The 23,142-nt window shown below is 40.3% G+C and overlaps 1 protein-coding gene across 6 annotated transcripts in view; it reads right to left on the reverse strand.

Moving 5' to 3' along the window:
* Window positions 1-3,108: 3,108 nt before the first annotated feature.
* Window positions 3,109-23,142, reverse strand: part of UACA (uveal autoantigen with coiled-coil domains and ankyrin repeats) — a 46,659-nt gene continuing 26,625 nt past the window's right edge. For 3 of the 6 annotated variants that reach the window (XM_021299327.2, XM_065076832.1, XM_065076833.1), the window contains exons 2-19: window positions 21,390-21,523; window positions 20,800-20,888; window positions 20,001-20,065; window positions 19,008-19,065; window positions 18,452-18,522; window positions 18,243-18,349; window positions 17,175-17,356; window positions 16,691-16,728; window positions 15,272-15,358; window positions 14,010-14,117; window positions 12,937-12,969; window positions 12,341-12,439; window positions 12,079-12,115; window positions 11,640-11,692; window positions 7,514-10,195; window positions 6,718-6,870; window positions 5,682-5,747; window positions 3,109-4,938 (exon numbers count right to left, since the gene is read on the reverse strand). In XM_021299327.2, the coding sequence (XP_021155002.2) occupies window positions 4,867-4,938; window positions 5,682-5,747; window positions 6,718-6,870; window positions 7,514-10,195; window positions 11,640-11,692; window positions 12,079-12,115; window positions 12,341-12,439; window positions 12,937-12,969; window positions 14,010-14,117; window positions 15,272-15,358; window positions 16,691-16,728; window positions 17,175-17,356; window positions 18,243-18,349; window positions 18,452-18,522; window positions 19,008-19,065; window positions 20,001-20,065; window positions 20,800-20,888; window positions 21,390-21,523 (4,134 nt within the window). In that variant the 3' untranslated portion in view covers window positions 3,109-4,866. The remainder of the gene's footprint in view (window positions 4,939-5,681; window positions 5,748-6,717; window positions 6,871-7,513; window positions 10,196-11,639; window positions 11,693-12,078; window positions 12,116-12,340; window positions 12,440-12,936; window positions 12,970-14,009; window positions 14,118-15,271; window positions 15,359-16,690; window positions 16,729-17,174; window positions 17,357-18,242; window positions 18,350-18,451; window positions 18,523-19,007; window positions 19,066-20,000; window positions 20,066-20,799; window positions 20,889-21,389; window positions 21,524-23,142) is intronic. The other 3 variants (XM_065076831.1, XM_065076834.1, XM_065076835.1) reach the window with 1 other exon arrangement.

The following is a 23,142-nucleotide window of genomic DNA, read 5'->3' on the forward strand; positions in this document are numbered from 1 at the left end:
GACAACTTTTATTCTTTTAAAAAACCAAAGGCACAAGTATTCCTACCCACCCTTGGTGCTTGAAGACAGAGTCACTTGTCCAGGTCTGTTGTGACCAGATCACACTACAGCTTCACCCCATCTATACTCATCATTTGTAAGTCTGACAGTATCTTCCAAGCCCGACACTCCTGTGAGCTGCATGGCAAGACAGGACGCCAGCTGGAAGTGTGTTTGCACTCAAAATAATTCTTATACTATACACAACCCTCAAGATATGAAGAGCTTCTGAAAAATAAATCCCATCTTACTTTGAAATGTCCCCATTAGATTATAAAACTCTAACTCAATGCCCTGCTGAGAATCTTTAAAATCTTCTCCATTGTATTCTAAGAGCATATAACCAAAACCCCCAACATTTAATGAAGTGTAAAACTAATTATTATGAAATAAAACTGGCTGTTCACAAAGTGGAAAAACATCACATTTTCATGTCCTATTTTCCTTTAAAATGTATTCCCTTCCCATCATCCAGCATACTTTGCAAATGTAAAAATAAATATTCTTCACAGCGGAGTGCTGGCTTGAAGGCTACGAGTGCAACAGTAAAAAGCTTCACAATTTAATGGTCCTTAAATGCTCGACATCTTTTTCACTTAATGTAAAATCCATCTGATCTAATAGCTGTGACTGAATTACATGTATGTTTTTTCTATTAAAAGTTAATTTTCTGAGTTGGCAGAGCAATACAAGCATTAGATTTTAAAAGCAGTAATCTCTATAAACTTTCCAGGATTCAGAGATATTTCCGAGTCAGCTACGCAAAACAAAGGAGTCACATATGCACCTGAAAAAGTGCTGTTATATAATAGGAACATTGTGCCAACAATCAATTACAAGCTGCATTGCCTTATTAATGTTGCTTTGCCGTTTCATGGAACAGATCACCAAATACCTCCTGTGCAGCATCCTTCAAACCTCCTGGATGCCTTTCAGTTCCATTTGACATTTGTGTGACCTCCCGCCTCTCCCGTTCATTTATCCACAGTTTGTCCACCAATGCAGGAGTACTGAGAGGTTCCTTCCCCAGACAGTTGACCCCTCAGGGTTGATTTTACCAACACCTGGATTATCACAGGAACTTCACCCATACACAGTGCAATATGTGGACACAGCCCAGATTTTACCTTCACGAGTCAACTGAGCCAAAACCCCCTCAAACTTACAGCATTGCCAAGGGACCTGTTCATTCAGTTCGAGCCTGGAGACATCCCCATTTGTGCAGAATTTAAACGATCCACACCTATTAAATCTGAAAACATTAAGCTTACTTTCTTGCTTGCTGTGATTTCACAGTATCACCAATACCAAGGCAACAAAAGGGTCTGAGCTACCACATATTACATTAAATAGTGAATTACAGTGCTCCCAAGGAAATTCACATCTTGTTTCTCATTTCCATGGCATTCTTTACCTTGCATTTATTTCTAAAGTAGGACTTTCTTTCTAGATAAGTATTATACTTCAAAGTCCAGGTAGGACTTTGCACAGGCAAAGTAACCACAGTTAAACCACGCTGGCCCAAGCTCTGCTGCACCTTGGGGGCTTCCCTGCAGGTCCTGCAACAGGCACCAACTTCTCAGCTTAATTATCTCTTTTCCAGTAACAGATTAACAAGACATACAAAGCAGTATTAAGGAAACATTTAAAAAACAAAACAAACCACAACTTCCCAACCCCCAGCTACCAATTCACAGTTCATACAAAAACAGTAATTTAAATTATTCCTTCAAAAAATATATATATACATTTTGCAATGGATGAAGCCAGAAATCATATTCATGCTTCAAGTAATATGATGTTGGGTTGAAGTCGCAAAAGTGATCTTGAAGTCATTTAACATAACAAGAAAGCTCAGATTGATGCCACTTCAGCTGCCGGAACAGCAGCTACAACAATCAAGTCTGAACACAAGAAGAAACTGAAGTGCACAAGCTCAGCACTTCCAGGCAGCTGCTGTGGAATAACAGTGAATATTTCCAACGAGCACCTTGCTTCTGAGGGTGTTTCAAGCTGGTGTTTAAGTGGTATGTTAAAGTTTCCGTCTGCCTAAAACAAGGATGGCAGAAGTAAAAAGCTCTAGTAGAATTACTTTGTCTGCTAAAAAATAAAAGAGAACGTACATATAATTGAAAAGGCTTTTAAATAATTAGCCTCGCTCTACAGAAAAAACATGGTTGGAGATCAAAATACGCACACAGTACACCTGAGAATATACAAAGCTATCAGAAAATGATCGGTGAAAAGCACTTTGCGATACCCTGCAGATTGGCTGACTCAGGAAAGTCAACAGAACGTATTTACTGGAGAGAAGTGGTTTAGACATATCAGGTCTTGAAACAGTTCTACCTAAGTGCAAGTTCCTCTGCAGAAAAAATCAAATGCATATATACACAAACTCTCCGCCCCCCCCAGGCCAAATTAGAGATCTACAAGAACCGTAATGAGAGCTTCTGCTTACTAATTCACAAGACAAGGAACTCCTTTCCAAGAGCCAAGGAATAAACCCTTGTTCCAGTCATCAGTTAAATAAAGTTCCACTTACACTGTTCACACCCAAGCGACTTCACAACCTCACACATCTTCATGTCCCCCAGGCTGGACGAGAACCCAAACCACCCAGAATTAAAATTATGCTCATAATGAAATCAGAGAGTCCTTCACTTTCAACTTGGACCAAATGAATGGATTTTGGCAGTGCCAAAAATCAGTGCACAGAGATTGCTCAGTATGACATCAGGCAGCGGTGCAGGTTGAATGAATTACTCTTTCACTACAAGCGGTAGTAAAACGACACTGGCCCGCTCCAAACCCACCGACTGCCAGACCAGCCCATCCTGTTCAGAGAATTAACCGGTAGAAGCTTTGATCGATGTCACCAACATTATATCAACCATAACCTCTTGAAATAGACAGAAAACCCCAATAATTCCAGCAGACACCTGAAAACCAGATGTTTTACCTGGGATTCAAGAACATTTAAGCAAGTTCAACATCCTTCACTACCTGACCTATTTTGCAGAACTATTTACATCTTTACCTTTTACAGAATTGACCACTACAATGAAAAAAAGAAGAAAACATTTTATTGATAATGTAATAGAGGAGAAATTTAGAAAAACATATATAGAACTCCCTCAATAAGGAAACATACAATATCAAAATATGCCAGTTAGTATATTAAAACAAATTCTCTCTAATAAGAGTTTCAAGTAATGCAATCAAAAGAATTTGGCTAAAAAGTATCGTATATATACTGAGATGTTTTCTGTAATAGTCCTCTAAGAAATTAAAGGAAAGCAGCAATAGATCTGTTTAACTACAGACACATATTTAGTAAATATATTAAGTGTATTTATATAATAAAAACTGCCCTGCACATTCGTCACTATGTCTGTATCCTTCTGTATATGGCAGCTGTCCCTTCAATTCTACAAGACTGCCCAAAAAGGGACAAAAAAGGAAACAAATGTAATACTAATAAAAAAAACTGAGACCCATGCCCGCAAGGCACAGCTGGCTGGGCAGCAGGGAACCCGCACTGACTCTGATCCGTATTTTTCAAGAAGATGGAAGAGAAGGTTTGTCTTTCCTGCAGCAGGAGCCGGATTCCTGCTCACCTGTTAAAAATCAAACGCTTCCAGCCGAGCAGACTGAAGCAAACGCGGCCACTGGCAGCACTTGCAACATTTGCTCTATTCAAACAGCCACATACCTTAGCAGGCTCATTTTCAACTTCTTCCTTCAAATAGTTCCAAGTTTCATGTTTTCTTTCATAAAACTTACTTATGGGAACATCATCCTTCAGTTCAAAATAAAGCCTTGTCTTGTTTAACAGGTAGATTCCAAGCAAATAAAAATACTCATTTAATTAGTCCTTACTATTTTCATCTTTTCCCATAAATAAGATTATAGTACATCATTTACAGCTAAGAGGATACCTAAGTTTCATGAGATAGTGTTTGAAAATCCAATACCTGAATTATCTAGCATACAGCTTAATGAACTGCTCAGAGGCTTTAATGAAGAATGAAATGGTACACAAGTAGGACTATTGCATTTAGATCAGAATGCTGCTCTACAACCCATGACACCCCAGACCTACTGATTTAGCCTACAGTAATCAATATTACAAAGCAGTCATGAAAGATCTTGGGGGAAGGGACACAAACGTACAAGTTAGTGTTTCGCTGGAAAACCTGATTTTTAAGTCTTGCAAAAAGCAAAGGCACTACATCTTAAGCATATATTTAAATAAAGTCCGTAACTTGGCCAGCCAAGTTACAACACATACCTAAATACCTTTCATCTGCTTTTGCAGCTGATTTACTAAGCATGTTGTAATATGTCTTGATCGGCTTACATGACAAAATAGCCACTTTCTCTTAATCACTAAAGGAGATATACAGCTACAATACTCAGCCAAGCTCATTTCAACATAGTGTATTTTTAACCATACCGTGAGAGTTCAAGTTCGAGGATAAACAGGAGTTTCTGGGTATAGGCCTTGTTTTAAGAAGTGGTCAATCAGACATGAAAATAATTTAACTACTATGTCATCATTTTGACAGGCAGCTTGTATACCAATTTTAAAAGACGTTCTACATCTTTTATTAATCTATTGAAAGAAGTGTCAGATCTGAAACTTAACAGCCCTAATTTAGTGTTCTACAAGAAGAATATATTTCAGCTTTTTGTTTCATATTTGGAGGTTCTAACTGCAGCTATATCATCTCAATTATCTAGATGTCCTGCAGGTTCTCACTACCATAATGACAGCACTCCCACGAGCCGCAGCAGCCGGCAGGAGCAATGGCACTGAGCACATCAGCAAACGAGTCCCTGTCTCATCCGAATGATCTGCAGTAAAGCAGCTTGGACATCTTCATCCATGTGACCCTAGAGCAAGCGAACAGTTAGAGAAAAAATTAAAAATCCCATAAAGTGTCAACAGTCCACTGCTAATATTACCCACATTACTTCAAAATTACCCAAAAAGCCTTAACTCATTGCTGTATTTCCACCACTCTCTGGGAAAATCTGAAATACTTTAGCAATCCTGTTATTTTTTTCTCCTGAGAGAAAGCAGGGTCTGCCTCTGACACAGCTGTTTCCTTAATGAAAATATGATGGGGGGAATAAATAAATAAATAAAATTAAAATCACTATTCCTGTCATCTGGATTCCACAACCCGCAGCTGTAGTAACAGTCCCTCTTTTGCATCCTTAAATATCTGAAGTCACAGGACGTGAATTAGCTGATCAGCTCTTTATTCAGAGAGAGAAAGTCTGTGCTAAGTTTTCAACTCCTACACAATTTCTCTCCAGCATTGCCTGGGATGGTTCAGAATTAAGAACATGCTCACAGCACCAGACACCATCACCCTCCCGAGCAGGTTTATGTGATACGTTACACGCAGAGAGCTGGTAGTCAGAAGATGGCACAATAAGACTGCAGCTGTGGGGTGCCTTTGCTTTTTTTGTTGGATCAGTCCATTCTAAATTTCAACTCTGAACAGGAACACAGGTGTTGACACTAGTTTCAAGTCTGAGGTCTTCTAGTACAGCAGTTAGAAATGTGTCTCAAGAATCTCTACATTGAGGTGACAGAGTAAAACAATCAGAACTTGGGAGTATCATACCTGTACAGCACTAAGGAGATGTGTCCGATAAACTGAAACTACCTCCTGGTGCTGCCTTTTAGCATCCTATAAAAAGGAGACAGGAAGAAGAGGCGAAGTCATCACATTTTCAACACGTACTCCTGCCCATTTCCAACTTTGTGAGCTTGGTTTTGTGCACTTACAGACTCGCCAAAGCAGAATGTCAAGGTTGAAGTTAGCTCTATCCCTCCATTAATCGAGAAAAAGTCACTGCTTCACTTTTTTTTATTGCTTGCTTACAGCAAAGCGATTTTGCTGGGAGGCTATCGGAGACAGGCTGATATAGCATGTCGGCCCAGGTACGAGGAGGAAAAACTTGTTTCCTCAGTAGTATCAGCTGTTTAAAACCACCCAATTTAAGAATGCTTTGCCTTATAGGGGTCTACCTTGCAAAAATATAATATTAAAGATACATCCGGCTTCTGTACAGACTTACAAGTAACTAAACTTCGTTCACAACCATCGCTTTAATGATGAGCTTTACTGAAGTCACAGGGGCCACAAACGTGTTTGCGCACAAAATCACAGCACTTCCCAAAAAGCGTCCCCTTTACTGGTAGTACGCAATGATAAGCAATACACTTCAGTGTTTGCAGACAAGGAAACAAAATCAAATCTGTTAAAAAAGGATCCCCTTGCTTTTCTTTAAGGCAAGAAAACACATGGCTGGTGGGTTTTTTCGCAAGAAAATATTAACATAGAACTTGCATACAGAAATGACCTCAGCATGAGCTATAGTAGCATATCTTGCAAGCACAAATTCTCTCTAAATTGTTTGTGTCCCCTTTATCCAGATAAGTTCCCAAATGTTGCAACTCTAATGTACAGAAGGAAGCAGACAAATGTACAGAGAAGCAAGCAGTCAGGGGAAAAAATAAAACAAAATCACAAATACTCTACTATTGCAGTCTAAGTTTACAGTGAACCCCAGTGAGCACCCATGTGTTTCCTTGTTAGACAAGCAGCTGTAAGCAACGCTACTGCATTGCAGACACCCCCCTGCACGGTCACTCACCGCCAGCTGCTGCTGCAGTGTCCTCACTTGGCTCTGGAGCATCTCAACCTGCTGGCTCTGCCTCTTGGAGGGAACCCCAGTGGTGTACATCAGCTGAGACAAGCCATTCAGGGCTTGTTTTAACCGCTCTACATCATTAAGCAGCTCCGTTATCTTAAAACAAACAAACAAAAAACAACACACAGAAACACACGCAAAACATCATTAAAGGACCTCTCACTTACTGAAAACCAAGATTCTTTAACATTTTTTTAAGTCTGATGAAGATCAGCAAGCATTGGAGGGTCTTCGTATCAGCATGCCACTGGCCAAGAGGCTTCGCAAAGATAGGACTTCATTTTCACGTCATGCTTTCACGTTCTCCTTCCTAGCACTGAGATCTGTACAGTACCGAGCTGTGGAGCCTGGGGGTCAGCCAGCAACAGAAATGACTCTACAGATACTCTCAGTCTAATTTCTTAAAAGGACAACGAACAGTCAGAATGCGAGCCATAGATGATAAACAAACATAGCTCCAACAGAAGAATGAGCTTATAATCCAGAAGAATGAAACTCAGTTTCGAAGTTCTAATAGAGTTTAGATACCACATTATGATGTGTGAAACATGTGAGGAATTAGAAGAATGTAGTGTAATGCTCCCAAAACCAGGACTTCACCTGAGCAGATGTGGGCCAGTCCTGGGGACCGAATGCTCAGAACATGGAGTCGTGCTCAAGCACTCGAGTAGCTGGATTTGAAGTCTAGTTCCTCACCGCTGAACTGAAAACATTAAGAGCATTAACCCACACATCCTACCTTGTTATCCTTGGCTTCCACCTGCTTTGCAGATTCCTGTATTCTCTTCTGCAAATCAATAATTGTTGTCAATGATTTATCACATCTTTCTTTCTGGTCTTTAATTTCTTGCTCAATACTGCAGCTCCGTAACTGAAGCAATTCCTTTTCATCCTTTAAAGACAGCTCGCTCTTTTTAGCTTGCAAAGCCTCCTCACATGCTTCCTCATACCTTTTATTCATATTGGAAAAATTTTCAGCTATGCTGCTAATTTGGGCCTCCAGAGCACTTTTCATGGATTTGTATTCTGACATGTCAATCACATCTTTGCTCTCCAGGTCTCTTAAAGCTTGTTGAGTAAACTCAACCTTGGACTGCAACTCCAAGATTTTCTCATTTTTAACTCTGTTTTCTTCTTCCTTTTCTTTCAAGCTGTTTTTGGTTGCTACAATTTCTTGTTCTAGCATTTCTTTCATTTGTGTATATTCTACCAAAGGTATTGAAGATTTCTTTAGATCTGACAGTTCCTGCTGTAGTTCTCCTACTTTTAGTGTTTCTTTGTCAAAACATTCCTTCTTACTTCTGAGGGCTTCCTTTAGATCCTCAACAGTGTGACCAAGCGCCTGCTTCAAGGCTTCAATCTGTCCTGCTGAAAGAGGCTGAGGCTGCAGAATCAGGGGCTGCTTGGTGCTCTCATCTTTCTCTCCTTTTTGGCCTGTGTATTTCTGCAGCAATTCTCTCAATTGCTTATTCAACTCCTCCATTCTACTTGCCAACATTTTTTCCATTTCGCGGGACTTTTCAGCGAGGATGTAGTTCTGCTGCAAGTCGTTTTGGATGGACAAAATGCCATTTCTGAGCTTTTCATTCTCCTCTTTGCACTTCTTGCTTTCCTCCTCACTTTCCCTGCACTTCTGCACTTGTTCCTGCAACTGTGCTCTTAATTCTTTCACTGTGGCTTCCAAGCTTTGTTCCCTGTCTTCAAAGGAGGCAACCGGGGCATATTTTGACTTAATGCATTCTTGAATTGTGTCAAGTTCCTTCTTCTGGGCTTCAATCTCTACATGCAACTGTAAAATTTCTTCTTGACCCCTTTTATATTCAGCCGTAATGGCAACATTGTTCTCCTGAAGTTCCCGCATGCTTTTATTTAAAGTAGTCACTGTAGTTTCGTGATCTTTTAAACTTATATACTCCGTTTGTAATTGATTCTCTAACAGTTCCACCTTCTTTTTCAAAGTTCCATTTTCTTCATTTACCCTCATGAATGCTTGCTTTATCTCCTCAGTTTTTCCCTTCAGATCTGACAGCTCCCTGGTTGTCTCTTCTAGCGTGTTATTCAAGACAGTTTTAACCTCCTCGTGTGTTGTAGCCAACACGTACTGATCCCTGAGACTCTCTCTGATGGCTGTGTTTTCAGACATCAGTTTGCTCACTTTTGCTTGCCCATCATCATATTTTTTCTGAAGCTCAGCAAGCTGCTTCTCAAGTTCAACGCCATTAGATTTTAAAGCTTCCACTTCTTTCTCGTGCTGCTCTGGAGACAGGTACACAGCTTGGAAGTGGCTGATGTTCTCACTTAAACTGTTCTTCTCTGCCAGCAACTTTTCAGCTTCTGCCTTGCTTTCATTGTACTTTTTTGTTATTTCAAAAAGCTTTTTGGTCAGGTCACCAACAGTCAGATCATTTGTTTTCTTCAATTCTTCATGAATTTTCAAAGGCACGTTCTGGCTTTTAATTTCGCTTTTTAGCATTTGGATTTGCTGCTTGAGCGTCTTGTTATCCATCTGAAGTCTTTCAAGTTCCTTCTGCAGAGTCTGATTCTTCTGTGATAACTCGGAAATTGTCTTCCCAAGTTGCTCATGTTTTTGCTCAAACCCACTCCTCATTTGTTCGTGGTCTTCTGGCTTCACACGCTGAGCAAGTTTTGCTTTCTGACTCTCAGACTCCCTCTTCAAAAGCCCAATCTCTGCCTGCAGTTTTTCATGCTCTCCTTCCATCTCCACTAACTTCCTTGCTTTCTCGTTCACTTCATTTGATAACAAACTCTTCATGTTTTCAAATTTCTCTGAAGTTACAGACTGGGCCAGCTTTGCTGCTGTTTCTTTGAGCTGCCCTTCTAACTCCATGACATTTCTTCCCTTTTTATCTCGCTCCATCTCCAACTTAACAAGTTCCTTCTGCAACCTTTTATTTTCCTCCACTAGCCTTCCTTCATCTCTCTTAAATTCCGCCACCAGCAATTCATTCTGCTTAATCTGGTTCCGCAGTTTTCCCACTTCAGCAGAGGCTCCTTCGTACTTGGTTTTCATTTCTTTCAACTGCTCCTTCAGCTCCTCTGCTAGTTTACTGCTTCCTGAAGCAGCCTCGGTAGTCAGGTGATCTTTCAGAGCCAGAAAGTGGGTCTGCATTTGCTTAACTTTGCCTTCAGACTCAAACATTCGTTTCTGTACATCTTTTAAAGCATCTTCCAGTTGTTTTATCTGTCCATCAGATTCCGCCTTGGTTCTTTCACACTCCGACGCCAACGCTTTACACTCAGCCACCTTGTGAGACAGTTCTCTCTGCAATTTGCTGATTTCTTCTTTCGCTGCACCATAGCAAATCCTCACGTTGTCAAGTTCTTTCTTTAAAGTTTCCTTCTCTGAACTGCCTGACTGGTTGGGCAGGGAGAGCTCCAGGGGTCTCAGCATGGACCTGGACTGAAGAGAAATTGGCACAAAATGGATCCCAGTTCACAAGTTTGACAAGACACAGACACATGAGCTGTCATATACATAACTGTCTTAAACCTGTGTTGATACGAGTATAAAACTTGTCTGAGAGATTTCACAAACACACTAATCTATTCTTACCCATAGCACAGAACATGTGCATTTCAGCTTTTAATAGTAAAAGTCTTGAATATAGCTCTACATCACTGTTTCCCAACCTACTGACATTAAGCTGCCAGCATAGTATATTAATTTCATTTCCATTGTTATTAATATTTAATCACTCATCTGCTAGAAGAAATTTCATTTCCCTGTCCCTCAAGCATTTGAAAATAAATTTAAAAGGAATCAGAGCAGAGTATGTCGTGGTTAATGGAACTTTCTCTCTAAAAAGACTGAGGAAAACAGTCATTTATTGTAGTGTCCAGTAAAGGATGTCCAGCCAGCTTAGAGCCGCTGCATTCCTGCTTGGGACATGGTGGGCTTTGTTTGTTGTGTGTGGTGTGTGTGTGTTGTTTTGTTTTTATGGTAGTGGTGGTTTGCATTGTGTGGCTACAACCCCTCTTTTTTTGTTATTTTTTTTGTTTGGGTTTTTTGTTGTTTGTGTGGTGTTCTGGTGGGGTTTTTTTCAGTTCTGTGGCTTGGGGGCAGTTGGGTTTTTTGGGGGTGTTGTTTGGGGTTTTGCTTGTGTTCTTTTGTTTGGTTTTGTTGGGGGGGTTTTGTTTGTTTTTTAAATAATTGCACATCAACTCATTTTAAACTTCAACTAAGAATAAAAAATCCTGAGACCATATAATCTTATGTAGAACACGGCAGAAGACATTGGATTTTTCTGTGTTACCAGCAGAACATACAAAATGTTTGTATCCGTAAAATCCGGCAAGAACACAGAGGATGTTAAGATTTATTTCTAGGCATCGCCCACGTCTGGCGGAATCAGCCTGCAGCTGAAATACTCCAGTGTGAGAACAGTTCATTCCCCACCACACATGCCTCACTGTAAGAGCCTGACAGGCCCAGCGGACACCTGAATTGTGGCTTTAAAAATGCAGTTCTCTATCAGCAAACAAAGTTGGCAGGTAATTATTATAGAGCTGGCAGAAAAATAAAGTCTTCTGAGTTTTAGCTGAATTTAAAATGGGAAGAAATCCTGGAGGTGAAGAGCCAGCTGCACATCACACTGGCTGTTGATCCAGCAGTCTGGTGGTTCCGTTTTAAGAATGTTCACTACAGTATTTGGTATTTTTACAGCAATCAGAGCTGTGTCACACGTGTAACTCTAGAGGGCACTAGCAGTTAAAAATAAACGGCAAAGCATTACGGAACAGTTTGTACTCGGAGCGATGCTTAACATATGTACATCTATAAGTATGTTTAGCTTTCCCAAGCATAACTAGCTTAGAAATCTCTACAGTGGCAAAGTATTTATTACCTGGGATTCCACAGCAAACACTTGGCCTTGCGTAAGTAATAAATCTTCTTTTCCTAGAGTTGCAAAGCAAACAGCATTGAGCCTCTGTTTAAAAACAGTAACACAATCACAACAACTAGGATTTTCCTTTCTAATTTTATTCTGTTCAATGGGACAGCATTAGGCTGCAGGCTGGTGTTTAAGTACTTGATAATAAAACAATTCCCCCTAATTAAGTCAGATAGGAGGCCTGGGCAGACTCCTACTAATGAAAAAACACACCCCTACTATGCCAGGCCAGGTATTGTTCTGCAGAACAGCCACAAAAGCCACCTTGAGCCAAGCTTGGCTACAGTTAAGAGCAAGAAAAGGAAGAGATGACAGAAAAAACTCCACCCTTTGTCTATGTATCCTAACACCACGTCACTCAGAGCAAGGTTTAAAAAGTAAATATACTCACTATTACCGAAGTTACTTCCAGGTCCCACAAGGTCAACCTAAAAGCAAACAGCAAGAAACACAAAAATAAAGCTGAAAATTCATTTCAAATTTTTGCTATATGTTAAGCCAGGGATTAATGGGCAGGAAAAGCTTTTACAGCGAGATAACAATTTAAGACTTTTAACGATTTAAGATTACTTAAATATATACTATTGTAAACATCAATTGCTATTACTGTAAATATCAATTGCTATATTACATTTTAAAATCAATTAACGTACTTCATAATATTTGAGTTTAGCTTTGAGAGCTTCAATAGTTCTTAAGTTTTCTTCCTGCTGTTTCTCCTTGGTAGTCAGGATTTTCTTCAACTCATCTTTCTGAAAGAGAGAGAGTGCCCAATAGCCAAAGCCACACAGGGCCAGATGTATAACATCTCAAGCAACTCTTAAAAACCTTTAAAAACTTTAACCAAGATCAGCACTGGAAGAACACCTGAATTTTTTATTCTGAAGTTCTTCCACAACTCTGCTCCTCTACAAAAGGAGTCATGAAGAATGAGTCAAGGGAATATGCACCAACACCATTTGCTATTGTTTCATTCATTTGCATTTATTAGTCTGGCATTACTGAAAGTCACTAAAGAGATACTTGTAATATTAAACCTGCTTTAAGGGTGTCATAGGGATTACATGTATTATTTGTAGTAACAGAAGTGCTGTGCAGCTGTATAAACTGAGTACATATCAGTAGATGTTTCATTTAGCATTTACAGATAGCTTCTCTTTTCTCTATAGCTTAAAATACCATTACTTAAATACAATAGCCACTTGCCCTGTTTCACAGTTCTATTACACTTTAAGGTGATATATCGTACCTCGTTTTCAAGATCATCTGCAAACATTTGCTCCTGCAAAAATAACAAAAAAATCCCCCACAAATAATTTTTTCAATAATGTTTAAGGGGCTTATACACAGTTTATTAGCTGACAAGTCTCCCCCAGTTTCCAGTGCTACATGCTGACTGTTCCCCTGCCATTTACCACCTGAGCTCCAACAAGAGAAACAAAAATAAACACAAGGTAAGGCTGACAGAGTCCCATCTCCTGGCATGCACACAGAACACTGGAAAACCTTTCCATTATCTCACTCATACACTACTGAGGCAGAAGGGCACAGCTTTCCAGTTTGCTCATTTGGGAAAGAGAGTACTAAGGCATTTGTTTGTGGGTTTTGTTTGCACAGGTAATGCTTAAGAGAAAAGTTCAGACAAGCCAAACATTGCAAGAAGAAATATTCTTGCTATCCATGTGGTACATTAAGGGGAAGCTGCATATACTTTTTAAATGTACCTCTACAAAAATATAGTGAGGAAACAAATGTGAGCCTCCATGAAGAAAAAAAAAAGTGTTCTTATTTTATTCCTCAATTGTACTGGTCATTTAGACCTCTAAGAGGGAACTTTTTAAATATAGGGTTTCAAATTTGGGTAAGAAATTGCCTATTGAAAACCTTTGTTTCTGTTTTTGCCAATTGAAGATTTTTCTTTGTATTTCCACTTACAGTAACAGCTGGAAAATAAGCAGTGGCTGTGACAGAGTACTGCCACACAACACCTCCGTCTAATTGTGCAGATGAAGTTTACTCTCCAAATTACAACATACCAGAACACCTCATGGTTCATGTTGTACTGCAAAGTATAGCCATAAATGTTGTTGTTCAATTTATGAGTGTCAGTGAACGACGTAATGTCTCCTCACATTTTGAGTATTATTACAAGACCAAAGGAAGAGGAAAATGTAAGTGAAACACAGAGAAATAATCCTCAGGAAAGCAGTAAAGTCCACATCCCAATTATATGTCCTTTCCTTTCTACTCCTACCAGCCTTGGCTGTCAGCACAGGGGGTCATCACAGCCCTCACACCAGGCAAATGCATCCCCAGGTTTACCTCGCTCAGCTGCAGCTGTAGCCCACTGATCCTATCCAGCAGCATCCTCTGCTCCTCCTGCACTTCTCTCATTCGATCTTTCAAATCTTGATTTTCCAACTCCAGTTCCTTAAAAAGCAAATAAACAAAATTAAGAAAACCACCACCATACTACACACACGTTGGGAAAACAAGGGAATCTGAACCAACAATTTTAGCAGTCATTAAAGACACTGAGCCTTGCCTAGCAAGGCCTCGAATGATTCTGTGGCCTCACTCCAGGTTTTTTTTCATTCTGAAGGTTTCTGTAAGTGCAGGTTCCAGAGCCTTCAAGCTTTCCAGCTCTAGACAGCTCATTCTCATGTAAAAGTACACACAGTTTTTGAAAGTATGAGCAGAGTAAGGTCACATTCAACGCTGATGGCACTTGAGAGGCTGCTCATCTGCTGTCTGCTAACCAGTGAAAATAATTAATGTTAAAACAGTTCCTGAAACCCAACCACTGCAGCCAGAGGTGTAAGGAAGCGCCTGAGCACACAAAGCACAACCACCTTTAAATGTGCTCCCTGCTCCAGCAGCTACAGAATCACTCTAGTCATGGATAATAAATCAAACACACAAAAACAACGGGTCTTTGAGCAATCAGTCCAGTGCTCACATGCAAACAGTAAAGCATGTCCAACTCTCGCCTGATCATCACTGCCTTGGCTGTGGTAACTACTTTAGCTCAAACCAAAGAAGTTGCATTTAGAGATCTTTACCCCTTTATTACAAAGCATTTCAGAATGAAAGCCTCAATTTTTCAGTGATTTGTTCCCCATAGCTTAAAGCATTATTTACCTTTTTGAAAACTGTAATGACATAGCAACAAGATGGAAAAATTAATACTAGTTAGTAGAACAGTTATGATATAGGTTGTTTTCAGTAAGACATTTAAACATCTCTTGAGAATGTTAAAAATAAATCTTCCTGGTTTGTGACCCATGATTTTACTGCAGGTGGAAGTAGTAGCCAGAAGGTCAAGAGATGGGCAGGGTTAAGGCATGAAGAGAATTGCAAATATTTGTTACACAAACAAGTATTTGTTTCCTAAAAAAGTCTACAGCCTATCTGCATAATTGCCACATTACAGTCATGCAATTAAGTTTTAAATAAACAGCAATATATATGACATTTGTTAACAGAATTGCTAATGCTTCTTTTATAAGCACACCTTGTCTTTGGCATGTCTGGCTCATCACACACATGGGAATATGCAAGTCATGGAAATCCTTCTCCCTTACCTGAGCATTATGATCCTTCTGATACAGCTTGACATTCACCTCCTCCTGCGCATGCAGCCGACTCCACTTCTGTGACATATTAGTAATCTGTTATTGCAACAGTCAAGTGTTAATTTCTATTCCTGCTGCTTTCCGCAGACACCCACTCGAGGGGCCGGCAGCTGCTCTCGGCCCCCAGCGCGGCCTCCTTGGGGGCGATCCCACCAACACGCACAGTTTGACAGATCGCTGCTCAGGAGAGGCCACTCATGATCTCACCCGAAATGGGATGCTTGTCAAAACTCTAATCCTGAACATGCACATCACTGAATACTCTCCAAATAGAAACAGACACGCCATCTGATTATAGAAGCAATCACCTCAGCTGCACATGAGACTAAGAATTCAAAAAATACTGAACCAGTTTTGCATCACAGCACAATCAAAATCGCCCTTTCAACAATACCAGTGGCACACTACGTTTCAGCGGTCAGAAGCAGGGAACTTCCATTTTACCTCTTTCAATTCCATACAGCTATAACATTATTCTTGTATCAGGAGTCTCTCCAAAGCCCCCTCAACAGATTGAACAGACCTTACAATCATGTCTCAGAGTTAAAGAGCTGCATTTCAGTATAAAGATGTGGCAAGAAGCCAGGTGCACAAAAAAGCACATCAAGTGTTGTTTGACCTGAAGCATGTCTATGTAACATAAATCTTGAAGTAACAGGCCCGCTGAACAGCATCAGGCGTTTAGTTACGATTATGGATCTTGAAATGACAAAATCTTGACATATTTCTTAATTATTCTATTGTCCTCTATCAAATGAGGCACTGATGTTGGGAAAAGAAAACATTACACATTCGTCAGTAGCTTATGGAAAGTAATGTTACTCATTTTTTGCCTCGATAAGCAAGTTTCACAGCAAAGACAACAGCCTGGTAAAATTTACATCACACCCCTGCAATCTATCTTCCTGTGTCACACATATACCAAACATCTGAACTAAAACTTGAATTAAAAAAAAAAAATAAAAGAAAGAAAGAAAAAATCTTGTTAGGTCAGTTAAAAACAATTCCGTTTTATTCCCCCACCCCATCTGTTTCTAAAACATAAGGTGTCCCCACCGTACACTGGTGACATAAGCTGGGGGACACTCTTGCAGAACAACCAGCTTTTGAAGATGCTGTAGTGACAAACAAACCCTCATTCAGCAATAACTCACATCCAGCTCTAGACAGCGGAAAGTTACTGAAAATGAACAGTGACCTCATACATCCCCAGTCTTTCTGGACCCTGTACCCCAACATGATCTCACAGCAATAGGAAAACTGAAGGGCATAGTGCTCCACAAGAAGGAAGCTTCACTAGTGCTGAGTGTCCTCTCACACCTTCTCCAAAAACTAGTCTTAGGAGACACTTTGTATGATCAGCCTTACCTTCTGTTCTGGCTGCCCTTTCTTCACAGCATCTCTTGCTAAAAAAGCACCACAAAAACCACAAAGTTAGGAAATGCATTTCATTCAGACCCATGCAACACATCCAGCTACCTCTATCAAGTTTCTATCTTGAGAGGACATAAAGAAATAAATTCCACCACCCTCAGTTAATCAAATACAGAAACATTCACAAGTACAAAGCTTTTCTACAAATAAGGCTAAAAAACTGCAATGCCAAGTTCAGCAATGTTAATGCCTGAGACCTCACAGCCTGCATTAACCTTGAAGGCTTTACTAAAACCAAACCAACCCCAAAAACCTTCTTTTTCCCCTTATTTCCCCTCCCAAACAGGCGGTTTAGCACCTTTTTGTTTAGAGGACTACAGCTGCCCTCCAAAGAAGTTTCCTGAAGACATAGCAGTGAGCACATAGACAATTCAAATGAAAGAATAACAGCAAATTGTTACAGCCCTGTTCCTCATACCTTTGCTGGAATCCTCAACAGCAGCTTTTATTAAAGCCAAAATGTCAATATTGTCACCAATTCTGGCATAGTAAGCACAGTCATGACCCAGGGCGTCAGTCAAACTAACGTCGGCACCGTTTCTGAGCAAAACTTCCACTGCATCCTTGCAGCCATATTCACAGCCTAGCATGAGGGCAGTCCTGAGGGTGGAAGAGATTGTGTCACACTTAACGGAGCAATCACTTCCAGAAATAATCCTTCATACACTTGTGTCTAACCACAGAAACTTGATTCAAGGAATCTGTCCTCTATCAAGAGAGGAAACTAAGTTTTAAAAAGTCATTTAGCCAATGTTTAAATATTTGTTAAAAAACAAAACACATAATAGCAGTACTTTCATGAAATTCAGCATAAACCCTTTGAGAGCCATCCAGTAACTCATACAATTTTTGGCTTCCTCTCTATTTAGATACAAATGTCAATAGACTCAACAAACAAGGCAAGAAGTTTACACAAAGTTGAGGGGGTGAGTGCTTGGGAGCCCTGGCAATGCCTTCTGAACACTTGGCAGCTTCAGGACACCATGGGAGCACCATGCTTGTCCCACAGCCACCACACGTCGCTGGGCATGGGGCAGCCATCCCCCTCCAAGAAACAGCCTGCAGAAGAAGCAGCTCCAGACAGGAACCCCCTCCCCTGTCCCCGCTCCAAGAATACAGAAGCAAACATTTCAGGGCCCTTAGTCCCTTAGGAGCTCCAGTGACACTCAAGCACCACTTCTGCAGTGACCCACTTTGCACAGATACCAAAGTGTGCAATGTGCAGCTTTGGATGACCAGCCCTTAAATCAACCAACTGCAGTTTCTCTGCCAGCAGTAACAAGCCTACATGTGTTTTGGATGCAGGAACAAGTAACAAAAAGGCCAAGCTTATCTGCATTATTGAATTGGCACATCTACTTCTGAACTAAATCCCAGGTTCTTTTTCACTGGATTTAGCATATTTACTCTGTAGCCTGAGAGCCAAGGATCAGCTTTCTAACCTTTAAATGTCAGCAGGCACCTGACAAGTCCCTGCACGCATTACCTGTTTTGTTTGTCCCTGGCATTAACGTCCGCTCCTCTGTCTATGAGGAGCTGGCAAACCATGGGACGACACATCTGCGTGGCCAGCACTAGCGGTGTCCTCCCGTCCTGGAGAGACAGGAGAAGAAATAAGGAAAGGGAGAGAAAGCAGGAAAAACACAGGTACTCCAGCAGGGTTTGAACAGGAAAATGCAATAAGCAGCAACTTACTCCATCCTTGGAATTCACCGAGGCCCCATGATCACACAGGAGTTGTATGCTAGAGGAACAGTCGGACATAGCTGTCAAGAGAAGAAAGAGCAGGTTGTGCTGCTGAAAACAGCCTGCCTGAGAGCCCCCACACCTCCGTGGGTGCAAATGCTTCACAAAAACTCATGCAACCAGGGACTCTGGGACTTAGTTCTCACACAACTATCTCAAAAGAACATGAAAGAAATCAAACACAACTGTTCAAGACACGGCACAGCATTATGAGGAGCCAGACAATCCAAAGTAAAGGTATCTTACCCTACTAATATCAGTGCTCTGAAACACTGCTCCTGATACTTGTTTAAGATTGTATAGAGTATTTATGAGCAAAGAGACTTTCAGACCTACAACCTCTGCTAAGTCTGCTAACAAGTTTGCTACTGAGGACAAATGTCATGAGAACGTAAAACATTTTTCCCTACTGCAGTCACGAAAATTAAAAGAGAAGAATTTGGCCCATCTGCAAATTGATCAGATCTAGATGTCATACTAGTTATCAAAAAGCAAAACCTTTTACCTGCATCGTGAAGAGCAGTTCTCCCTTGAAGATCCACATTCTCCGTTGGACAATTGTACTGTTAGAATAAGTAATTCCGGCTGTCAGTTAGGATTCAGATTGTACTGACAAAACATTGCATGTTTTGAGGTTTGAATTAAAGCAATAAAAACTGATTTAAGAAAAAAAAAAAAGTTTGCAGTTTACAAATATACCGAAATACATTAGAGAAAGAGCTATGGGTATGTGCACTTCGGTGTTCTACATGCATTGAAGAAAATTCATAGAAGTAAATTAAGACCTTGGAAAGAAAATGTAATTCATCATGGACTTTTCACAAACACTTCAAATGTTCATTCACTATGGTGAAGATTCTCTGCTACTCGTCATTACCCCTTTGCTACCAGTACTGCTACTTGTTCTGGCACTCCACAGAAAATGTTCTGCTTATATCTGCGTGCAGACACGCACCAAAGGAACAGAAGATGAAGAGAACCCATTGAAAGTTCAAAAAAAATACAACTGAGCAACAACTGACCCCAGGAATAAATGAAGAAATAATCACACAAAGCTAAGAAAACCACGCAATATTGTTTCATTAATGAAAGATCTGGATATAGATGCCCATCTTTTGAAGAAAACACTACTCCTGAGCAGGCCCTTCAGTGTTACTGTTCCTAAATGCAAATGTATTCAGAAAAGGTGCACTAGCCTTTAAAAGACACTTGATTCCCTTTTCTCTAAGGGGTAGAAACTACAACTTGATTTGATTGTCTGCGTGAAGAGAAGAAAAAAAGCTTTATTTTCTTTTAGCACTCTTTCAACCACAACCTGTTATTTAATATGAAAAGGAATTTTCCCCATGACCAACTTATTTTTTTAAAAAACTTAATGTAATTTTTTTTTTTTTAAGACTACTGGTATATCCCTATTTCAAATCAGTATGTTTAAGATCATCTTTTACCCTCTCAAGAATAAAAACCATAACAATAGACAAGTTGTACTTTTCAGTACCTGCAACAGCTTCTGCAAACACAAAGCATGTCCATATTTTGCAGCTAGGTGCAACGCGTTTCTACCTAAAAAGAGAGATTGGCAACAATTCAGGATCTATTTTGAACATGCATTTAGAATTACTGCCCACAAATTTAACATGCTGATGTTGTTTCTCAGAAACTCTATTACTAATCACATAACATTAAATTCATAAGAAGTTCATTTGTTCTTCACTGAAAGCATTAGTATAGTTTATTTCATCTGAACAAAACCCTGTGGTCTGCCTCCCCTGTAATTCCATCTGCTCCGTTACTGCAAACTCTGGTATTGCACGTGCAAATCAAGGAGGCAGTACAGTGGCACTCTGAATTTCAGAGGGCTCGGGATGGCTGCACCAACACCTACCACACCATTTAGTTCTAATCCTCATTGTGTACTGTGCTTCACAAGTCTCTGTCAAATGCATTTAGTATGTAAGTGAACACAAATTCATTTAAAATAGTTCCTATACTGTTATTCTTGACCAGAAATACTGATCTCACCAGTGAGACTGGGGTAGACTACATATATACAGTTATAGCAGCACAAAACCAAAGCTCACACATTCATGAATGCCCCAACATGCAGCAGAACTTACATTGCTGGACATGACCAGTTTCCTCTAAGTTCAGCAACGGGTCACATAAACAACAATTTTTTTTTCCAACCACAGGGAAAGGAAGAACATCCATCCTATAGCTCAGCTTAATCCCACTCCACAATCAAAACCAAACTGAGAACATTTGCCGGTGGCTCATAGCCCTTCACAGAATCCTACCTGCAGCGTCGGTGGCCGTGATGTCAACTCCATGAACAAGGATGGTGTTCAAGCAGTCCAGGTTGCCCTTGGATGCTACAACATGGAACCTGAAAACAGAAAATACCTTCCTTAAGTACAACTGTTTTATAGACAAAAATGGTAATATTTGTCAGGAAAGCCAAAGCAAACAGCTGCATATTGAAAGCATCATGCAACACAAATTCAGCTTTGGATGGCGTCCAAATCCTGTTAAGAGTTTCGTAGATTTTACTTGAAGGAACAAGATTACTTTTCGGAGAAGTAATTATCATTTATTTTGAATCAGTGAGCCAGGTGAAAACCAATATGCTTCCTGCTCTCTTTAGCATTCAAACCTGGCAAGATCAGGTATTTAAGACTGATCTTCATTTTGAACTGAGGATTGTTTATGAGAATTTGACATTCTAGCTATCTGGTATTCCAGTTTAGATGAGGTTAGACTCTAACATGGTGCGTTATACAGGGTTATACATTTAAAAAAGAGTTTTTAAAGCAGCAGCAAGATTTAGGAACTGAATAAATTTCAGCAGCTTCCCAACAGTATAACTGGAGGACTGGTAGTTACTTACGCAGATCTCCCTTCCACATCCAGTTTACTAGGACTGACTCCTTTTTTGGCAAGGATGGATTGAACCTTTTCCACATCGCCCCTTTCAGCTGCTTTCATTAACCTGTCATCATATTTGTTCCAGTCTGTGTTCAGCTGAGTAAGAGACAATTAGAAACGCAAGTGAGCTTATGGTACACGATCGATCTACTAGAGGAAGTTCAATATAAGGCTGAATCATTTGCAATATGGGGGATACAACCAAAAATGCCTTGTTTTACAAACAGAGTTGTACCTGTTGAGATGCTTATTTATGTACAATGTCACTGCAGCTTTTCAGTCAGGCTTTAGCATTGCATGTGCAGTGCTCCAATACAGTCTGGGTAAGACACTTTAGTCCTTTGGGAGACCTTCAGGATCAAACCTCTCTGGTTTTCCTCATTCTGCTTTGTTCTATCTAATAGGCCTAAAACTAAAGCCACACACAGTAGTTCCCCATCCTTATTTTCAAATAAAGCTGAACCAGCTCCATTATGTCCCAAGCAGTTTTCAGATTTTAACATCAGACAGGATGCACTAAAAATACGCAAGACGACACACTTTTTCCTGACTGTTCAAAGGGTCAAAATTTAGCTAAATGTGATATTGAAGAGATGAACATCTATTGAGCTGTAGAATGAAATTCAAAGAATATGACGGGTAATGGGTACAAGTTACTCCTGTGGAGATTCCAACTGGACACAAGAGGAATATTTTTCACAATGAGAATAATGTCCCCAGGGCCGTGGCAGATTCCCCACCATGGGACACTTTAGGACTCAGCCGGACAGGGCACTGGGCCAGCTTGTCTAGACCGGGCTTGTGCCAAGGAAGGCTGCACCAGATGATCCTTGAGGTCCCTTCCAACCTGGGATTCTGTGATTCTATGAAAGTTTATAGCTCTAAATTGCCTGCAATTACCAAAGCAACGTGAAGAGCAAAGAAAGTCCAAGTCAGTTATAAATAGAGCACCATGCATTCAGTCTCAGACATTCAGCACCTCCCACTTTTTCCTTGTTTACTTCAAATTTAGAATTTCAGATCACAGGCCAAGCATCCCACCCCAAAATGCAGAGCTTGTTCTCTTTGCTGCCTAAATCATCCTTTCTGAATTGCTTTACACTTTCAGGATATTCTGTTTGGTGACGAACCTCACAGCCAAGCTGGACACTGACGACTTGATATTCAAGAAGCATTCAACAGAAGAAAAAGGCTTATAAAGGAGTATTACATTCAAATCTAACTCTACACAGCAAAATAATTTCCTGATAACAGTGAGACATACGCAGCCTATAGATGCATGAAGTTACTTATCACTGTGAATCAGACGTTCCACAGCTCACTCAATAAAGAACACTAAAACTGGTAAGCCTTATCATTTCCACAATAGAGCAGCTGAACACATTTTTGTTTCTTGAAGTGAGAGAGCAGCCTATCAATCCCATACCATTCACATTGGGTTCGTTGCAACACACTCTTCTGCCTCCTTAAAGCACCAAACCCACTACACAAATATCTTTACAGTGTTCATGTGAAAGCAGAAACAAAAAGAGATACAAAACCCATGTACAATCTTCATGTTAAAAAAATGCAGCTGCATTCTATCAAGACAGAACTACCTTCTCCTTAGGACTGCCTTGACAGCAAAGACCAATATTTTTCAGGATCTAATGCACTAAAGTCTGGAAGATCCCCAGTGGCAGGATCCAGAGCCGGTTCTTAGAGTGGGCAGAGCC

This window comes from Columba livia, chromosome 11 (genome assembly GCF_036013475.1).
Source record: "Columba livia isolate bColLiv1 breed racing homer chromosome 11, bColLiv1.pat.W.v2, whole genome shotgun sequence".
Lineage (NCBI taxonomy): Eukaryota > Metazoa > Chordata > Aves > Columbiformes > Columbidae > Columba > Columba livia.